Source organism: Dromiciops gliroides, chromosome 1, assembly GCF_019393635.1.
Source record: "Dromiciops gliroides isolate mDroGli1 chromosome 1, mDroGli1.pri, whole genome shotgun sequence".
Classification (NCBI taxonomy): Eukaryota; Metazoa; Chordata; class Mammalia; order Microbiotheria; family Microbiotheriidae; genus Dromiciops; species Dromiciops gliroides.
In genome coordinates this window covers 70,882,377-70,900,957 of record NC_057861.1, presented here as the reverse complement: position 1 = coordinate 70,900,957, position 18,581 = coordinate 70,882,377, and the positions used below count along the sequence as shown (strand labels likewise).

The 18,581-nt window shown below is 46.6% G+C and overlaps 1 protein-coding gene across 1 annotated transcript in view; it reads right to left on the bottom strand.

Annotated features, from left to right (window-relative positions):
- Positions 1 to 18,581, bottom strand: part of LOC122734709 (voltage-dependent P/Q-type calcium channel subunit alpha-1A) — a 213,052-nt gene that overhangs the window by 82,428 nt on the left and 112,043 nt on the right. The window contains exons 10-18 of the mRNA XM_043975723.1: positions 17,865 to 17,977; positions 17,380 to 17,492; positions 16,984 to 17,115; positions 16,634 to 16,706; positions 13,810 to 13,927; positions 13,145 to 13,212; positions 6,594 to 6,700; positions 5,296 to 6,123; positions 462 to 877 (exon numbers count right to left, since the gene is read on the bottom strand). Coding sequence (XP_043831658.1) covers positions 462 to 877; positions 5,296 to 6,123; positions 6,594 to 6,700; positions 13,145 to 13,212; positions 13,810 to 13,927; positions 16,634 to 16,706; positions 16,984 to 17,115; positions 17,380 to 17,492; positions 17,865 to 17,977 — 1,968 coding nt within the window. The remainder of the gene's footprint in view (positions 1 to 461; positions 878 to 5,295; positions 6,124 to 6,593; positions 6,701 to 13,144; positions 13,213 to 13,809; positions 13,928 to 16,633; positions 16,707 to 16,983; positions 17,116 to 17,379; positions 17,493 to 17,864; positions 17,978 to 18,581) is intronic.

Sequence of the window (18,581 nt, the reverse complement as noted above, 5' to 3'; positions counted from 1 at the left end):
TTAGTTCCTAACCCTAAACAAGATGGTGTTTCCTCACTGTCTGACACCAAGCAGTTTAACTCCAAGTAGTTCACAGAAATTAAAATCTGATTTCATATGGAATTTTTTTTGGGGGGGGAAGAGCTTAAAATACTGTAAATCCCTAAAAGTGCTCCCATTCCTTCTCACACCACTGGGTTTTACTCTCTCCATATAACAAATGAGCAATGGGGAAGGCAGGGGAGCACAGGACAGCAACATGTAAAGATGGTGGTGGTTGTTGAGGGTTCATGCCCAGGGGATTAGTAACAGCATCAGAAAAAGAATGAAGGGGTTCTGCTCCCCAGTCCTCCCTAGCCGGCTCTCAGTGCTACAGCCCTATACCCACTGAGAGAGGAGAGGAGAGGAGAGGAGAGGAGAGGAGAGGAGAGGAGAGGAGAGGAGAGGAGAGGAGAGGAGAGGAGAGGAGAGGAGAGACTCACCTTGGACAACAGTGTTGTTGATGGGTGGGGGGAAGGCGGGGGGGATATCCACCGCCGTGTGCTCCGGCTTCTTGGCAGTCTTGGCTGGGTTGTTCTGGGTGCTGGGGTTGGTGACTATAAGGCTGTTCTCTGGGTTTTTGGGGGGCCCAGGGTTGGATGGGTTCCCAGCTGGCTGATTGGGTGGGGGCCGCATGGGCGGGGAGTTGGTGTGGTTACCCATCTGGGCTGGGCTCTGGGGATGGAGGGCATGGAGAGTGTTGTGAGGGTTGGTGGATTCCGTGGTGGCCAGCTTATTGTTCTTAATATTATCAATGTCTTCTGCCAGTGGAGGTTCCTGACGCCCCATATCCTGCTGGATTGGTCGAGTGGTAGACAGGTTTGGGCCAGAAACAGGGACTCCAGAACCTTGGTTCTCTCTGAGCCAGGCAGTCCAAAGGGGAAAAAACAAACAAACAAACAACAAAATCCAAGTTAGGAAATACAGTTGGAATCTCAGAATCATGGTCCAAGATGACTCAAGCTTCAAGTGTGCAACTGACACAACACCATGATAGTAACAATTTGGTGGAGCCCAGTAGACAGACTCAAAAATCTTTCACAAGCAGTAGGATCTTCAATAGCCTTCTCCAGGGGACCAACCATGGAATCAAGAACCTTTGGGGTCACTTCATCCAGTTCCTCTCTGAATGGAAATCCTCTCAACAACATGCCCAACAAGTGACTATCCAGACTTTGCTCGGTAACCTCTGAAGTGATGGAGAGCTCACTACCTGCCAATTTCACTTTTGGACAACTCTAATCGCCAGGAAATAATCCTTGACTACAACTTTTGCCTGTTGCTTTTGGTTCTGCCCTCTGGGGAAGAACAGAACAAACCCAATACTTCTTTGTGAGAGCCCTTAAAACACTTGAACATAGTTCTCCCATCTGCCCTGAGTGTTCTCTTCTCCTCACTAAACACCTCATCTTCTTTATCTAACCTGAGTTTGGACTTTATTTGGTAAGTGTGGCTTCTGGTTCCCTCCATCCTCTGGATCTACTCCACATGAACAATGTCCTTCCTAAAATGTGATCTTCCAAATTGAACACAATACCTCCCGGCCAGGGCATAATGTCTTGGAGGGCGATACTTGCAGGCACTGGCCCATAAGGAGTCTCAAAGAGGCTAGCCCAGCAAAGGATGTTAGAGTCACATATTAGAATTCTCATCTGACAACAACTTGATTGGTTAATCTCAGTCGGATATCTTTCCATTATCTACCAAACTTAACTACTTGATTATTCTTCCAATCTCCCAGGTTCTGAACCTGGGCGCCATCTTCCACGTTTCCTTTTCCTTATTCTACATATCCAATCAGCTGCCAAATCTTGTCATTTCTATTTCCACACTTTTCACATCCAACCCACTTCCTACTCCCAGGTCCATCCACTTGGTCCAGGCCCCTATTGCTTCTAGTATAGATGATTGCAGTGGTCTGCTAATTGCTCTCCCTGCCTTGAGTCTCCCCCTCCTACAATCTGCTCTACTTGAAGATGCCTTAAGTGTAGCTTTGACCATGTTATTCCTTTACCCAATAAATTCTAGTGGCTCCCTATTGGCTCTAGGATCAAATATAAAATCCACTTGGCATTTAAAGCCCTTCACAACCTGGTGCTGACCTACCTTTCTGTTCTCATTATAACTTATTAAAAACTGGGCTTCTCTCCATACAGTACTCCACCTCCTGTTTCCTCATCTTTGTACTGCCTACTCCCTATTCCTAGAACGTACTTCCTTTAAGACACAGCTCAGTTATCACCCTCTCTACTATTCTTTTTGGTAACTAGGTAGTGCAGTGGATAGAACACTGGGCCTGGAGTGAGGAAAATTTGAGCAAAGGGTGGGTATACTGAAAGGTAAATGGACTTTCCCAGGGGCATCTGTGAAAATGCTACCATGGGTGCCTGGTGGTGGTTGGGTTATAAATAATCCAAGCAGCTGAAATCTGGTTTAGAAAAGGGGAGCTGCAGAGCTTGTATAGGCAAAGGAGGTGGATTGGAGGAGTCTGGGGATAAAGGTAGGTGTGATTGTGTTGGAGACAAACCCCCACCACTGGCCATCATTGTGAAGACCAGCCATGGTCTCCAGTATGGAGGCCATCTTTCTAACTTGTTTTAGGCCCTGTATTGTTAAATAGAATTTTTTTGGGGGGGCAATGAGGGTCACACAGCTAGTAAGTGCCAAGTGTGTGAGGCCAGATTTGAACTCAAATCCTCCTGAATCCAGGGCCAGTGCTTTATCTACTGTGCCACCTACCTGCCCTAAATAGGATTTTTTTAGGGCAATGAGGGTTAAGTGACTTGCCCAGGGTCACACAGCTAGTAAGTGTCAAGTGTCTCGGGCTGGATTTGAACTCAGGTTCTCCTGAATCCAGGGCTAGTGCTTTATCCACTGTGCCACCTAGCTGCCCCTCCTAAATAGGATTTGAAAAATAATTATCAATTAATCAATGGGTAAAGGCAAAGACAACATGCTTATCAAATCTGCAGATGACACAAAGCAGGCTAGAACATTAGGGAGACTATAATAAGATGAAATTAACCGGGGGTAAATGGAAAGTCTCATACTTGAGGTCCAGGAAATAAACTTCCTGAATACAAGATAGGGAGGGAGTGACTGAATAGGAGTTCATTTGGAAAAAGATCTGGAAGTTTCACTGGATTGCAAGTTCAATATGAATTAAAAGTGTGACATGTTATCCAGAAAAATCTATATAATATGATCTTATTCTTCATTAAGAAAGACATAGTGTCCAGAACAAGAGTGGGTGTGTATTGCGGGGGAAGGTGAGAGGTTCATAGCACTCTGCCCTGGTCAGACCATCTATGGAGGACTGTATTCAGTTCTGTGCTCTGATTTTAATAATTATAATAAAAATAGCTAGCATTTATTAAGTGCCAAGTACTGTGCCAAGTACTTTATAATTATTATCTCATCTGATGCTCACAACAACCCTGCAAGATGGGTGCTATTATCTCACTCCTTTTACAGTTGAGGAAACTGAGGTAAACAGAGTTCAAGGGATTCCCCCAAGGTTACACAGCTAGCAAGTGTCTGAGGCCAAATTTGAACTCAGGTCTTCCTGACCCAAGGCCTATCCACTCCATCACCTAGTTCCTCTTTGAGGAAAGACACTGATAAGCTGGCAAGTGAGCAGGATGGAAAAAGGTCTTCCAAGCATGGAATATTAGCATTGGTTCAGGCAACAGGAGATGCTTAGCTTGGAGAAAAGAAGGCTTAGGGGAAACACGATGGGTGTCTTTAGGAAGCTGAAGAGCCTGTCATAAGAAAGGAGGATTCCTTGTGTTCTGTCTGGCTGCAGAGGGCAGCCCCAGGGGCACCCCAAAGGAGACTTCAACCTTCTTATGAACCAGAGTGGTCTGAAAGGGAAAAGGGTCATCCTAGGCCAGACACAAGGGCCTCCACTCCTTCTTCACTGAAGGTCTGGAAATATTACTGGTCAAGCGTATTCTAGAGACAATTCCTGTTCATATCCAGACTAGATTAGATGCATTCTAAGGAAACTTCTAACTGATATTCTGTGACCTATGGTTGTACACTGATTTTTTTCCTATGGGTCAGTGGAACAAAAAGAAAAAAAAATTCTCAACGTTTTGCTATTATAACCAATTGTGGTTTTCTTTTTTAAAAAAGGCTTCTTCACTGGACATTCTGAGGGATAACTGAAGTCTCGTCATCATGTCTGATCTTAGAAAAATAAGACTGACCACCAGCCCAGGGCTCCCCTAGCTAGTTAGCTTAAACAGCCATTGTCTCTGATTTTATCTGTGACACATATGTGCTTCCCTTGGCTCTCCTGCTTAATGTCTGTCTCTCAAAAAACATGCCTCAAATCTACTTTGGAATTAATTACAGTCTTATGAAGAGAACTTTGTGACTTCTGGGAACCCTTCATAGGCCATTAACCAAACACTGCCCTGTATCGTATCTACCTATATTTTCTCCCAAGTCCCATGCATGGCGTATGCTCAGGCCTTCAACTGGGAAGAGTGAAGGTGCCCAATGTTGATTATGCCATTGGGTAGGTGGGGGCAGCTCGGTGTGTCACCCCAAGATGGGGGCTAATGACCAGGGACACTCCCCACAACAAGCACAACCCACCTCACCCTAAGAACAGGAGTCTCTCGGACAGCAACATTTCCTAACAGCAGGGCCATACCCAGAGGTCCTTTGCTCCCTTTCTGGGAATAGGTAGTGAGTATCCAGGGGAGATTTGTGGGAGTGAATAAGAGGGGTTGATAACTTTTTCAGAAGGCAATGGGCATGGGAGAGAGAGAACAGTAGCAGAGAGTTGAGGAACCAGGAAGTCTTATTCTGTCTTGTTGGGGAAGGTGTCCCCTGTGCAAACTTGATTCTATTACCCAGATGGTCCAAAGGCCAAAATGGCTCAGGAGTTCTAGATAGCCCATCACCAGGAGGAAGGGCTCTGTAGCAGAGAGGCTGGGCAACCTTGCCGAGTGCCTTCTCCAACAGCTGGGGAGAAGCAGTGGAGCTCATGATTAACATAAAGTCAATTGAAAACACTCACCCGTAATAACACGGGGAAAATTAAAAGAGAGATTGAATTGAAGTAGACATTGCCTACATGGGCAACACTAGGGCAGAAATACCAAGAGGATGGTAAAATCCTCGTCCATCTTTTGGCCTGAAAACTCCTGGAGATCACTGGGTATCCCTTGGGTACAGTCGGCATCTGGCCCCACTAGCCACTTGAGACGATAATGGCGACCCCATTCCCTATCCCACCCAATCTCTGGAGTTCCCTTTACTTACTTCCTCCGCCGATGTCTCCTCTCCTTATCTTCTCTCTTGAGGTCACTGTCATACGTAGACTGAGCAGCATGGCGGTGTCTCCTCCTCCGGTCCCCATCTGGAGGGTCATTCTCCCCGTCGCCACCCCGGCTGGGCCGGCTCCCCTCTCGATGTCGATACCGCCGCTCTGATTTATTGCCGTCTTCGGTGCCCTCCTCGCCGGGTCGCCGATGGGCCCGGTGCCTGCGAGGTTCCCGGTCACCTTCACCCGTCCGAGGAGAGCCACTGCGGCTCTCTTTGCCGCCCCCCTGCCGATGCTGATGCCTACGATGGGGGTCCCCCGATTTGTTCCGATCTGGGTCTCCCTCCCGAAAGCCACGATCCTGGTTCCCGGCGCGCTCCTTAGTCTGGTACTCTGGCTCCCTCCCGTAGGAGCCTTCGTGGTTCAGCTCAGCCTCTTTGCTGCTGCTCCTCTGCCTCCGGGGCTCCAGCCCCCCTGAGTCGGCCCGCTCGTAGCCCCCTCGCGTCCGGTCGTAGTACCGCGCCTGTTTCCTGAGGAAGTCTTCCGCGCGCTGCTGGCTGAGGCGCTGATCCATGGAGGGGTCGCCGGGTCTGCTCTTGTTCGTGTTATTGTTGCGGTTTTCCTGTGGGTCCACGACCAGGGGTCTGTCTAGGTGAGTCTTAATGTCGGGCCTCATGTGTCGGCCATAGGAGACTTTCCACCTCTCCTCGGGGCCCAGCTCGTTGTACAGAGCCTCCCGGCTGGCCAGCAGGTTCTGCTTCCGCATCTCACTTGTCCTCTGCTCCCACACTGACTTGGAGGATTTTTGGTTTTTCTGCTGTTCTTTCCTGGAATGGAACCGGGGGAATACGGAATGAAGACATCTGGCCATCCCCGATGCTGGGCAGGAAGGTAGCGGTTGCAGCCCAATTGGATAGGAGTCTCACCTGCTCTTAAAATTCTCCAAAGAAGGAGATTCGGCCTCCCTTGGCGTACACCCTGGTTTAAAGCTCTTGCCCTCAATTAGGGAGACCCACTCACACAAAGGGAAGAAGGGTTCACCTCCCTCCTCCCTTCCCCACATATAAGCAAAGGATCCCCCAAGCCCCTAGGAGAGGATGGGTATTAAAGAGATAATGGGTTTGGTTGCTTGACAACAAAGGGTCAGTCACCAGATGCCACTCTCCCTAATCCTCCTGCTGAGACAGAGGGGTTCTGGGCACAGCCTCATTCATGCTCCAGCCCAGGGAGGCTGAGATGGCCAGGTCCTTCGTCCCCAGGCCTCTTGACAAAGTTCCCCTGGATGGGTGGCACTTACATGGCTATAGACAGGTTGGCTGCAGACAGAGGACTCACTTCTGCCACTTCCTTTGCTTTTTGTAAGGCAAGCTTCTGGTTGGCTGCCTCTTCCTCCTCTTGCTCATCCTAAAGGACACACATGTTCCCCATTCACAAACCACAGACAGAGGCCTTGGGTCCTGACCTCTGACCCTAGCATAGACTGGTGATCGTTAACAACCTTGTTCCAAAACCTACCCCACCATCCAAATGTCCCCCCTCCTGGGATCTGCCCTGGCCTCTGCCTGGAGTGGCCAATGAGCTGCTGTTTCTAGCTGTCAAACACTTTCCTCCCTTCTTTCTCTTGGTTTTCTGCCCCATCAGGTCTCTGAATCCCCAAAGTCAAAACACAGCCAGCCCCACATGCATGGGGAGCAAACCCTACCTTTCCCCCCTCTCCGTCCCCACATGCATTGGGCACGCAGTGCTCACAGCTCCCCATGCAGGGACATAGGGAGGAAGCTCACTGGTCCATGCGAGGCATGCAGTGCACAGAGCTCCCACACAAAGACACAAGGAAGGAGCCTATGGGTCCACAGGGGCATGGATGGAGCTCTCTCTGGGGAGGAGGGGGTGATAGAGAGGGAAGGGCAAGCCAGGTAAAGTTTCACTGCTGCTGGCCTTCCCTGGGGGTCACCAGCTGGACAGACTCAGAGAGAAGGAAGTTGGAAAAGGGGGCGTAAAATAGACATCAAAAAATACATACAGAAAAAGACGTTTTGGACTTTTAATCCATCTTCAGCCTCCATGCAGCCCCTTATTCGTAAAACAGAAAACAAAAAGAAAGAAAGAAATGGACAGAACAAACCCCACCGATAAGAGTCATCATGCTACTCCAATGCATCTTCCTTAGCCAGACACAGCTCTTTGTGATAAAGAAGCAAAGTTACCACCTAGGAAACAGCCAGACCAGGACACTCCTTGTCAGCTACAACAAGGAGACGGAGTGGAGTCAGCCAATCTTTGGCTAATGGGGTTCCCCCTTTCCCTCTGCCTGGGACCTCTCTGGTTAAGATTCATAGCACTGCTCTTCCTCACTGCCTGAGCTCCCTGGCAGACGCACCTGAGGATCAAGGACATGAGGTTGAAAAGAATGACGCTCAGCTCTAGAACCCCTTTCCTAGGCCCTTCCAAAGCTGGGTGCCCTGGCTCCTGGGAGGGGTCTGCAAAAGGTTCATCTGAATGCAGGAGAGGAGATCAGCTACTACTCCAAGCCATACCTGGGTGGGAATGATTCTCTGCAACAGTTCTGACAAATGGCTTTCAAGCTTGCAATTGAAGCTATCCAGTGGAAGGTAGGAGGAGGGGTGGGGTGTGTGTGTGGGAAATGGAAGGATCCATTATGCTCCTCTCTCCCTGCCCTGGCACTCCAGACAGCCCATGCCACTTTTGGATGGTGCTATTAGTAGCAGAATTTTTTTCTTACCTTAAGCCTAAATCCACCTCTCTGGCATCTCTACCCATTATTCCTAGTTCTGCCCTTTGGGATCAGCCAGAACAAATCTAATCACTTGACAACCCTTGGAATATTTGAAGACAGTTAACATGTCTTCTTCCCCCACAGGTCTTTTCTTTTCCAATTTAAACATCCTCAGGGGAGCTGACCCCCTTGGAACCAGACTTCATAACCTCATTGAGCCATTTGCATTCTGTAAATGGAGTGGCAACAGGCCTCTCTCAATGGAATTTTCCAATCCCAATGGACTGTGCAAGATGCAGCGGCATCCAAACTTATTCAATTCCACAAACACTAATGAGTACCTACTGTGCGCTGGACACTGTGAGAGATGCTGAGGACGAAGACAAAAATGGGACCATCTCTGTCCTCAGAAAGCTTACATTCTGTGTTAAGGCACACCAGAAGTAAATACGAGGTAATCTGAGGAAGAAGTGAGAGCACTAACGACACGGCAAATCAGGAAGGCTGCCCAGAGGACCTTGCAACTGAAGGAAGATGATAAGGATTCCAAGGCTGTGAGGTGGGGGGAGCTAAAAGTGGACTAAGACTGGACAGGTTTGTCGGTGCTAGATTGTGGATGGCTTAAACTGCCAGGCTGAGTTCTTATTTTATTCTAGAGGCAATGGGAAATCTTCAAGGGTTTTTGAAGAGGAGAGTGGTCAGGCTGGAAGATTTGTGGAGGGTGGACTGAAGACGGGAAGACACTAGAAGCAGGAAGACCAATTAGGAAGCTATTTAAGTGATTCAGATAAGAGGTAATTGAAAGGGGAAAGAGAGGAGAGATCTTGTGCTGGTAGAAGTGATGACATTCTGTAACTGGTCTTTGTCATCTTGTCTCACTAGGGCTATCCCCCAAGGTTTTGTACTGGGTCTTCGTCTATCTTCCTTCATGATCTCATCACATCCCATGGTCTAAGTAGATGATTCCCAGATCTATATATCTAGACCTAGTGTCTCCTTTGAACCCCAATCCAGCATCTTTAATGGCTTAATGTATATATAGAATTGGATGTCTTTCTTATCGAGTCATTTTTCAGTTGTGTCTGACTCTACCTTGACCCCATTCGGGCTTTTCTTGGCAAAGATACTGGAGTGGTTTTCCATTTCCTTTTCCAGCTCGTTTTACAGATGAGGAAACTGGTTGAGTGACTTGCCCAGGGTCATACAGCTATTAAGTGACTGAAGCCAGATTTGAACTCATGAAGATGAGTCTTCCTAACTCCAGACCAGCACTGTATCCACTGCACCACCTAGCTGCCCTAGAATTCGATGTTCTATGACATTTCAAACCCAGAGCAGAACTTACCTTTTCTGTCTTTCTTTCTTTGTTTCCTTCCTTCCTTTTTCTTTCATTTCTCTCCCCTCCCTCCCTCCCTCCCTCCCTCCTCCACCCCTCTCTCCTTCACTTGTAATCAGGGTTAAGTTACTTGTCCAGAATGACACAGCGAGTAAGTGTCTGAGACCAGATTTGAACTCAAGTCCTCCTGATTTCAGGACTGGTGCTCTATCCACTGTGTCACCTTGCTGCCCATAGAACTTATTATCTTCCCCACCAAAAAAACTTTTCCCTCTTCTGAACTTTCCTATGACTGTTGATGACATCACCATCTTCCTAGTCTCCCAGGTTTGGAACCTCAGTTTCTTCTTCAATTCCTCATTCTCCCATACCCCACATATCCAATCAGGTGTCAGATCTTGTCTTTTTTTATCCTTACAACATCTCTCATATAAGTCCCTTCTTTTCATTCATTCTGCCATAACCCTAGCTCAAGCCCTCATCATCTCTCTCCTGTGCCACTTCAATAGCCTTCAAATTGGTCACCCTGCCTCAAGTCTCTCCCCATTCCAATTACTCCTCCATTCAGCCACCAAAGTAATTTTCCTAAAGTGTAGATCTAACTATGTCACCCTCTTGTTCAATAAACATCAATGGCTTCCTATTATTTTCAGGATCAAGTATAAAATCCTCTGTTTGGCATTTAAGATTTTTTATGATTGTGTTCCCTTCTGCCTTTCCAGATTTATCCTATTTAATTGACTTCTATGCACTCAACAGGATGGTGATTCCAACTTCTATGCTCTCCTTTGTACAGGACTCTTTATCTCCTATCTCTATACTTCTGTGCTGGCTGTCCCCTCCTGTCCCCCACCCCCTCCAACCCATGCACCTGGAATGCTCTGCCTCCTTACCTCTGCCTCTTGACATCACTGTCCTCTTAAAGAGGAGGACTTTTTTGGTTCCTCCAGACACAGAGTGTTCCCCTCGAAGATTACCTTCCTTTTATCCTGTATGTATTTTGTCTATACACATTTATTTACATGCAGGCTCCTCCGTTAGTGTATAAGCTCCTTGAAGGTTTTGTCTGTTTTTTTTTTTTTTTATTATCCCCAGCTCTCTGTCCAGTGTCCGGCACTTAGTAAGTATATATTAAATGCTTGTTGATGATTGACTGGATATGCCAAGAGCGATAAAAGGCAAGAGTCAAGGACTATTCAGATGACCAATTCTCAGATAGTGCCCTACGTAGAAACAAGAACATTTGCAAGGGGTGGGTTTAGGGCCACAGATAATGAGTTTCATTTTGGACATGTTAAGTTTGAGATTGATCAACCAATATTTATCAAATGGCTATACTGAAGGTCTGGGTAGTTGGTAACATGGGTCTGGAGCTCAGGAGAGGGATTAGGGACAGATAAATAGATCTGAGAATCACTTGTGACAATATAATAATTGAATCCACAGGAAAAGTTAAGATCATCAAGGGAGAAAATGTGGAAAGGTGAAAAGACCTAGGAGAGAGCCTTGGGGGACACTCATGCCCTGGTGACCAGAAACTGATGGGTCCAGCAAAAAATATTAAGAAGAAGCTGTCAGATACATAGAATCAATGTGAAAGAAACCAAGAGAGGATAGAAGAACCAGGATGAGGGGTTTCGATAATGATAATGGTGTTAAAAGTTGCAGAGTATTCAAGCAGGATAAGGAGTGAGAAAAGGCCACTGGATTTAGTGGTTAAGAGATTTGGGGTCATTTTTGAGAGAGAAGTTTTAGTACAGTAATGGGCTTGGCAGCCAGATTGCAAGGGTGTAGAGAAATGAGAAGCTGGTGAGGTTGAGATGGGTGACTGGGAATTTAGCAGTGAAGAGTTGAAGAGATATTGAATATTAGCTTGATGGGGTGATAGAAGAAAGTGATTATTTTTTAAGATGAGGGAGACCTGAGCATAAATGTAGGCAGTAAGAAGTTTTTAGTAGTAGACAGAAAGAGATTGTGGGGGGAGGGGAGAAAGAGAAGAGAAGGAGAGAGAGGAGAGAGGAGAGAGAGAGAGGGGGGGGGGAGAGAGAGAGAGAGAGAGAGAGAGAGAGAGAGAGAGAGAGAGAGAGAGAGAGGGAGAGAGAGAGAGAGGACCCTTTTCTTTGCCAAAACCAGCTCTTCTATTCATGATCCCATCTATTCCTTCTTCTCTGGGAGCTTATCCATTCACTCATTCATTCTCTTTCTCTGGCTCTTTGTCTTTCTCTCTGGCTCTCTATTCTCTCTCTGTTTCTGTCTCCCCCCCCCTCTGTTTCTGTCTGTCTGTCTGTCAGTCTGTGTCTCTGTCTCTCTCTGATTGAAACAAAGGAAAAGGGAACGGGTAAGAGAATGAGTAGAGGAGATGAGGAAGTTCACCATGAACAGCAGCCTGGAGGAGACAAGGTCACTTGCTGTGAGGGGTGGTGGCGGGTTAGAATAACCATTGTAGGAAGTATGATAAAGAATCTAAGAAAAAAACAAGACAGCTGTGCAGTTGAAAGAGCCCATTTGAGATGAGAAAAACATGAATTTGTAGTGGATCCAGATAGCATGGATGCATGACTCTCCCCAGCAGCTTTTGGCAGCACAGAAGTAGGAGCAGAGAAGGCAGATGGTGGGGGCAAGCCGGGATTGGAGGGATTCAAAGGTGGAGGGCCGTGCATAATCGAATTGGTTAATTCTGTCATTTACACTATGAAGTGATGAAAGTGAAGTGAGAGCAGGGGTGATGTACTGGGAGAATAGGAATTACTGGAGGGTTAGGAGATAGAAGCAAGGACAAAGAGTAGGTTTAGAAGAAATGAGGTAGAAGAAGAGGTGGAAGGGCAAGCCCCCCTGACTGCCTATGCCCAGGCACGGATTCCTGGATCTTTTTGTGAGCTCATGGTAAAGACTCTTCCTACAGTATAGCCATGTAGACAACCACCTCCTCCTCCTCCTCCTCCTCCTCCCCCTCCTTCTTCTTCGGTGTAGCAGTGAGGGTTAAGTGACTTGCCCAGGGTCACACAGCTAGTAAGTGTCAAGTGTCTGAGGCCGGATTTGAACTCAGGTCCTCCTGACTCCAGGGCCGGTGCTCTATCCACTGCACCACCTAGCTGCTCCCAACCTTGTCATTTTAAAGATGAGGAAATGGAAGCAGAGAAGGTAAGTGATATGCTCAGTGTCACACACGTGGTAAATAGCAGCACCAGGATCTGGACCAACCTAGGTCTCCTGTCTCCAAATCTTCATTGTCCTGCCTCTTTATCTACAAATTCTAGGCAAACTAAGAAATCACACTTGAGGTGCCAATCTCTAACATATTTCTACTTATATAGTGTTTGCTATGTGCTAGGCATTGTGTTAAGGGCTTTACAAATCTTATCTCATTTGATCCTTATAAGGACCATTGGAGGAGGTAGAGGTCTGTTATGATCCCCATTTTGCAGTGGAGGAAACTGAGGCAAACAGAAATCAATTGACTCTCTAGTCTATGGAGGTTGGGGTGGCTCTGGCTAGCTGGTGTCTAAGCTGGGAACTTCCCATCAGAGGTAATATTTGTGAAGCACTTGGTGCCCAGTACATAGAAAGTACTTAATAAATGCTTGTTTCCTTGTTTCCCTCTTTTCTTCCTTGGGATCTAGAACACACATTTTGATCCTACACACTAAAAGTTTGGGGGCTTCTCCAGGTTCTCCCCCCCCATCCCCACTGGCTCGCTCCCCTTCCACTAGGCTGTCCTGATCAAGCATGAGCAGGTAGTAACTTTGCCAGAGAAACATTCTCCCACCGCCTCCACCTTAGTGAGCTCCTGGGCGTTGGCCAGGTTATCCACTGCGATAGCCAAGAACACATTCAGTAGGGTATCTGGGGAGCCAGGAGTCAAGGAAAGAACTGGCATTGTTCGAAGGACAATAATGTCATGAAATCATAGATTGTGATCTGAAAGGGATGATGGAGGCCACTGAGTCCAACCCCTTAATTTTACAGATGAGGAAACTGAGTCTAAGAGAGGCTTTAGTGATTCATCCAGGGTCACATAGCTTCAAAGGCAGAATTTGAACTTAGGTCTTCCTGATTCCAAGTCCAGCAATCTATTAAATAATAATAATAATAGCTAACATTTATTAGTTCTTTAAGGTCATCTCTTTTAAGCCTCACAACAACTCTGTCAAGTAGGTGTTGATATTATTCCCATTTTCCCCAGATGAGGAAACTAAGGTAGACAGTGTTTAAGTGACTTGCCCAAAGTTACACAGCTAAGAAGTATCTCAGGCAGGATTTGAACTCAGGCCTGTCTGGCTCCAAGTCCTCTGTGCCATATCCTGCCTCCTGTTGGCTAGTTATGTATACATCTGTTCCCATCCTCCATGCCCCACTATAACCTATAATCATAGACTCTCACCTCCCAGATGCCCCATTCACTTTCTTTTCCCCCATATCATCAGATGCCCCAAAGGATACAGTTTCCAAAGAGTGTCAGCACAATGAAATAGATGGAGAACACCATGCCCCCTTTGACACCCCCTTGAGATTTGATCCCATCGTACATCACTTCGTTCCAGTCTTCTCCAGTCAAGATCTGAAAAAATCCAAAAGGATGAAATCAATGCCCTTCTCAGCTCGGCAGCCAGAGGGGGCTTTCCTGTAGACTCAGACACTCAGCTGTTATGGCGGGATAAGCAAATTCCTATCCTAATGATGAACTCTGGTTTCAGTTGCCTTGTGGGGGATGAGCAATGCTCAGAATTCTGGCTCAAATCTTGCTTGGAGTAAAAGGCCTCCAGAGTGTTGCCCCCCCGCTGGGCTCAGGCCCCTAAGCTTTTGCCCTCACTTCTGGACCCAAATCCTTAAAGCTAGAGCTGATCAATACAAGTATGTATAGAATGATTTTACACACACACATACATTTCTGTCTAATGGTAGCTATCTCTAGGACGGGGAAGAGAAAGGGAAAAAAAGTTCCATGATAACTCTATTATATATTTAAAAGGAAAATTGTAAACAATAGATTTGTAGTTTCATGTGCAATTATCTTTTTAAAAATTCTATTATGTTATGGAAATACTTCCATTATTTCATAAATTAAAAAAAAAACATTTGAATGGTTAAAAAAAAAAGCAAGGGGCAGGATTTTCTGAGCCTCTTTTATTTCAGGGCCCTGAATTGGGAGTAAGGACACAGATTCTAGTCAGGGTGTGATGGCAAATGTTTAACAACTGGCTCACCAAAAATAAAAATGTGCCCATGACATACTTTTTTGGGGTGGAGGTGGGGCAACAAGGGTTAAGTGACTTGCCCAGGGTCACACAGCTAGTAAGTGTCAAGTGGCTGAAACTGGATTTGAACTCAGGTCCTCCTGAATCCAGGGCCGATGCTTTAGCCACTGCACCACCTGGATGCCCCTCCCCCTCATGACATACTTTTGCATTTATTCTGCATTATTAACTTTACTTTCATAAGCTCTATTACTTTCTTAAGTCTAGACAACCAACAAAATAATAAATCAAGCCCTGATTTGTAACATTTGCTAACTACTGAGGTATAAATACTCCCTGAAAACTTAACAATGGGCTCACCTGATGCCAGACCACCCCCAGCTACAGTTCTCTGTGACCTGGGGCAAGCAAGGTATTTCATTTCTCTAGGATTCAGGCTTCTCTGCTATGAAATGTCAAGGATACCAACCCTATCTCAGTTCCCTCTAGCTTCCTTCAAGACTCAGATGAAATCCCACCTTCTCCAGAAGACCTTTTCTGGTCCCTCTACCTGTTCTAGTACCTTCTTCTTTCAGATCACCCTTCATCTATGTAGGGCTTGTATGGACCCAAACATTTACCTGTTTCCTTCCCCATTAGGATGGACATTCCCTTGAAGACAGCGAGTTGCTTTATGTTTTTCTTGGTATGCCCAGGACTTGGTACAGTCCCTGGCACATGAGAAACAAATGCTCAATAAAAGCTTATTGACTGACTTACTACTACTGACAGCAGACATTTAGGCAGCACTTTGAGGCATACTAAGTACCATATATAGATATATGTGTATATATACATATACATATATAGAGATCATATATTCTCTCTCTCACCCTATCCATCCATCCATCCATCCATCCATCCATCCATCCATCCATCCATCCATCCATCCATCCATCCATCCATTAGCAACCTTGTGAAGTAGACACTACAAGAATCATTCTTCTCATTTCACATATGAAGAAACTGATGCTCTCCAAAAGGCAAAAGACTTGCCCAAAGAGTCCCATCAGAGGTAGGATTCAAACCCAGGTCTTTCCTGCTTCCAGGTGTGGTGCTATTTGCCCTGTCCCCTGGTGTCTCCCTCCCACACCATATGCCCACAGCCACCTCATATGGCTTTTTTGAGGATAAGGTAAAACCTCATGAAGGCCCTTTGAAAAGCATAAAGTATTCCTGGCAATTTAGGTAGGGCCTTCCTCTCCAAGCCTTCGTTGGCCCTTCCACACACTGAAGGTACCCAGCTTGAGGAAGGAGGTAAAGTAAGCTTTACTTGCACCCCTTTCCCCCATCCTTGCAGGTTCATAAATTTAGAGTTGGAAGAAATATTAGAGGTCATGGAGTCCAATGTTCTCATTTTACCAATGTAGAAACCGAGGCCCAAAGAGGTTAATTTTTTTGTCCGAGGTCTCACAGGCAATTAGTGGCAGAACTGGCATTTGAACCTAAATCATCTGCCTCCAAATCCCTGCCCCCTCCACCATACGGTGCCACCTCTCTGGTTGGAAACTACTTAGGCTTTGAGTTCCAAGTGTGGCCCCCTAGCTCTGGCTCTGCTTTTTGCCCCAGGCCCTCGAAGCTCGGGAAGGTAATATGACAAACCAGGAAGGTAATAATGATCCTTGGGTGTAGTGATGGGGACAGGAGAGAACAAGAAAGAGGGGAAAGGTAAGGAAGGAGAGAGAGAATGAAGGTGAGGGAGGGGAAGATGAAGGCGAGCGTGAGGAAATTGTGAAAGTGAGGATGGGGAATAGGGAGAGGATGGAGGGGAGGGGAGGAGAGAAGAGGGAGATGCTGAGGTTGAGGTCCATTAGAGGAGGGGAGAAGAAAGGAGGGGGAGGGGAAGGGAAAGGAGAGGAAAAGGAAGAGAAAAGGAAGAGGGGTTTAATCTCTGGTCCGTTCTCTGGAGCGCCTTCTGGTATCTTAGATAGACTCACTATGTGACTAAAAAGCCAACTCTATCATTATGGTAACAAATAGGCTTCATGACTTAATGAAGGTGGGCTGAGGGGGTGGGGCAGAAGCCATACCTGAAATACTGTCATTATTGCTGCTGGAAAAGTGTCAAAATTGGTAGGAGGCGTTCCATCGTCAAAATTGAACCTGCGAAAAACGAAAACAAACATTGTTTCCAAGCCCCAAAGCTCCCCAAGGCTTTTCCCACCAAGTCAAAGCACTGGGGCAAGTCACCAGTAGCAATGACACCAGGAGCCCAGGAGGAAATCTGCCCAAATGGGCAAGGGAGGTTGGGGGAGGGGGAAGCAGGTGGCAGTTCTGCTCCAGGGTGACATGATGGAACAAAGGCATGATGGGGCTTTGGAAAAGGGCAGGTTTGAGCAGGGGCTGCCAGAAGGGGGATGCTGGGATGCTGAGCACTTACTGGCCTCCAAAGAGCTGCATTCCCAAAAGGGCAAACACAACAATGAAAAGGAAGAGGAGGAATAACAAACTGATGATGGATTTCATGGAGTTGAGGAGAGACACGACCAGGTTCCTGAGAGAAGCCCAGTATCTACCAACAGAAGACACAGTTACTGATGGTTACCCCTGCCTGGTCAGGCCAATCAGGTAGGGGGGCAATAGGGGACTGGCTTGAGTACCACCCTGTTCCCCCCAAGATCTGAAGACTCCAGTGGCCATCTAGACCCCTCTTACACTCCTAACCCCCATTTCCTGTCATGACAGGTTACTGGCAAGTGTTTGGAGAGAGGCTACTCTCCTTTCCTCCCACCTCCCACCTGGAATGTCAGGGGAGCAGGGAACAGAGAAGACTTACTTTGTGACTTTGAAAATACGCAATAACCTGAGAGCTCGTAGCACACTGATCCCAAAGGATGTTCCAGGTTTCACCACAGCCCAGATCACCTCAAAAATGCTCCCGATGATAACCTGGAGCAAGAAGCAGCTGGTTTGATACCCAGTGACAGTGGCCCCTCCATTACCCCTCCCTCCTCCATTTTCTTATTGTGGAAATGTCCCTTAGCAATTTCCTAGTCCCTAACTACAATAGCACTAAAAGACCTTGATCTTCTGTGTGACCAGCAAGGTCTGGAGCAATGACTAGTCTCTCTTCATTCCTGCTTTGCTTCCCTATTGCCAACCTAGAAGATTACACTCTGAACCTTGGGGGGTCAGTTTCTTGCTAACCTCCGGGGAGGTGGAAAAGTTGCCATTGGATCTTTCTCCCGGCCTCCATCTCTTGCCCCTACGGCAACTCTGATGGTTCTAGGCAGGGCCAAAGAAGATCTCTCAAGAACTTACCCCACAGTCAAAGCAGTTGAAGGAGGAGTGGAAGTAAGGCCTCGTCCCAAGCCCGTACATTTTTATAAACATTTCGGACATAAAGAGTCCTAAGAAAATGAATTCTGCATAGTCTGGTAGTGAGAGAGAAGGGAAACAGAAAAAAGGATTAGCCTTTGGGGTCTCCAGGTGGCTCTTCTAGAGGTCCCAGTCTTGACCTTGGTGACTCATTGTGTAAATGTCATGTTTCCTTGGGCCCCTTTGGGAAAGGATAATTACTCACATCTCCATTCTTCCAGAACAGTCTCAGGGGGAGCAAAAACAAGTCTATCTCATGAAAAAGTCTGACTGGTACTCTGAGCTAGGTCTTTAGGACTTTTGGTAGCTTGTGGTTTTACCCTGAAGACTCTGGTCCAGTGAGAAAGGTGTGGAAACCAATGGTATTACAGTGATGCTTTTTTTTTTTTTTTTAAATAACACTGGTATGGGGAATAGAGATATCATCTGATCCAAAGTGAAGCTGAATGAAGCGAGAGTTAGCGAGTCCTTTCATGGAAAAAAAAAATCTCAGCTTTTCTACCTCCTCTCCTGATGCTGAAAATCTATATAATGGGGTTACAGGAATCCTATCACAACCTAAAATCCAACACAGGGGACTTTGGGATAACCTGATCTTTCAGATTATCGGTTCTATTTTAACCGCATATAATTACAATGTATGATCCGTGTTGTTTGTCA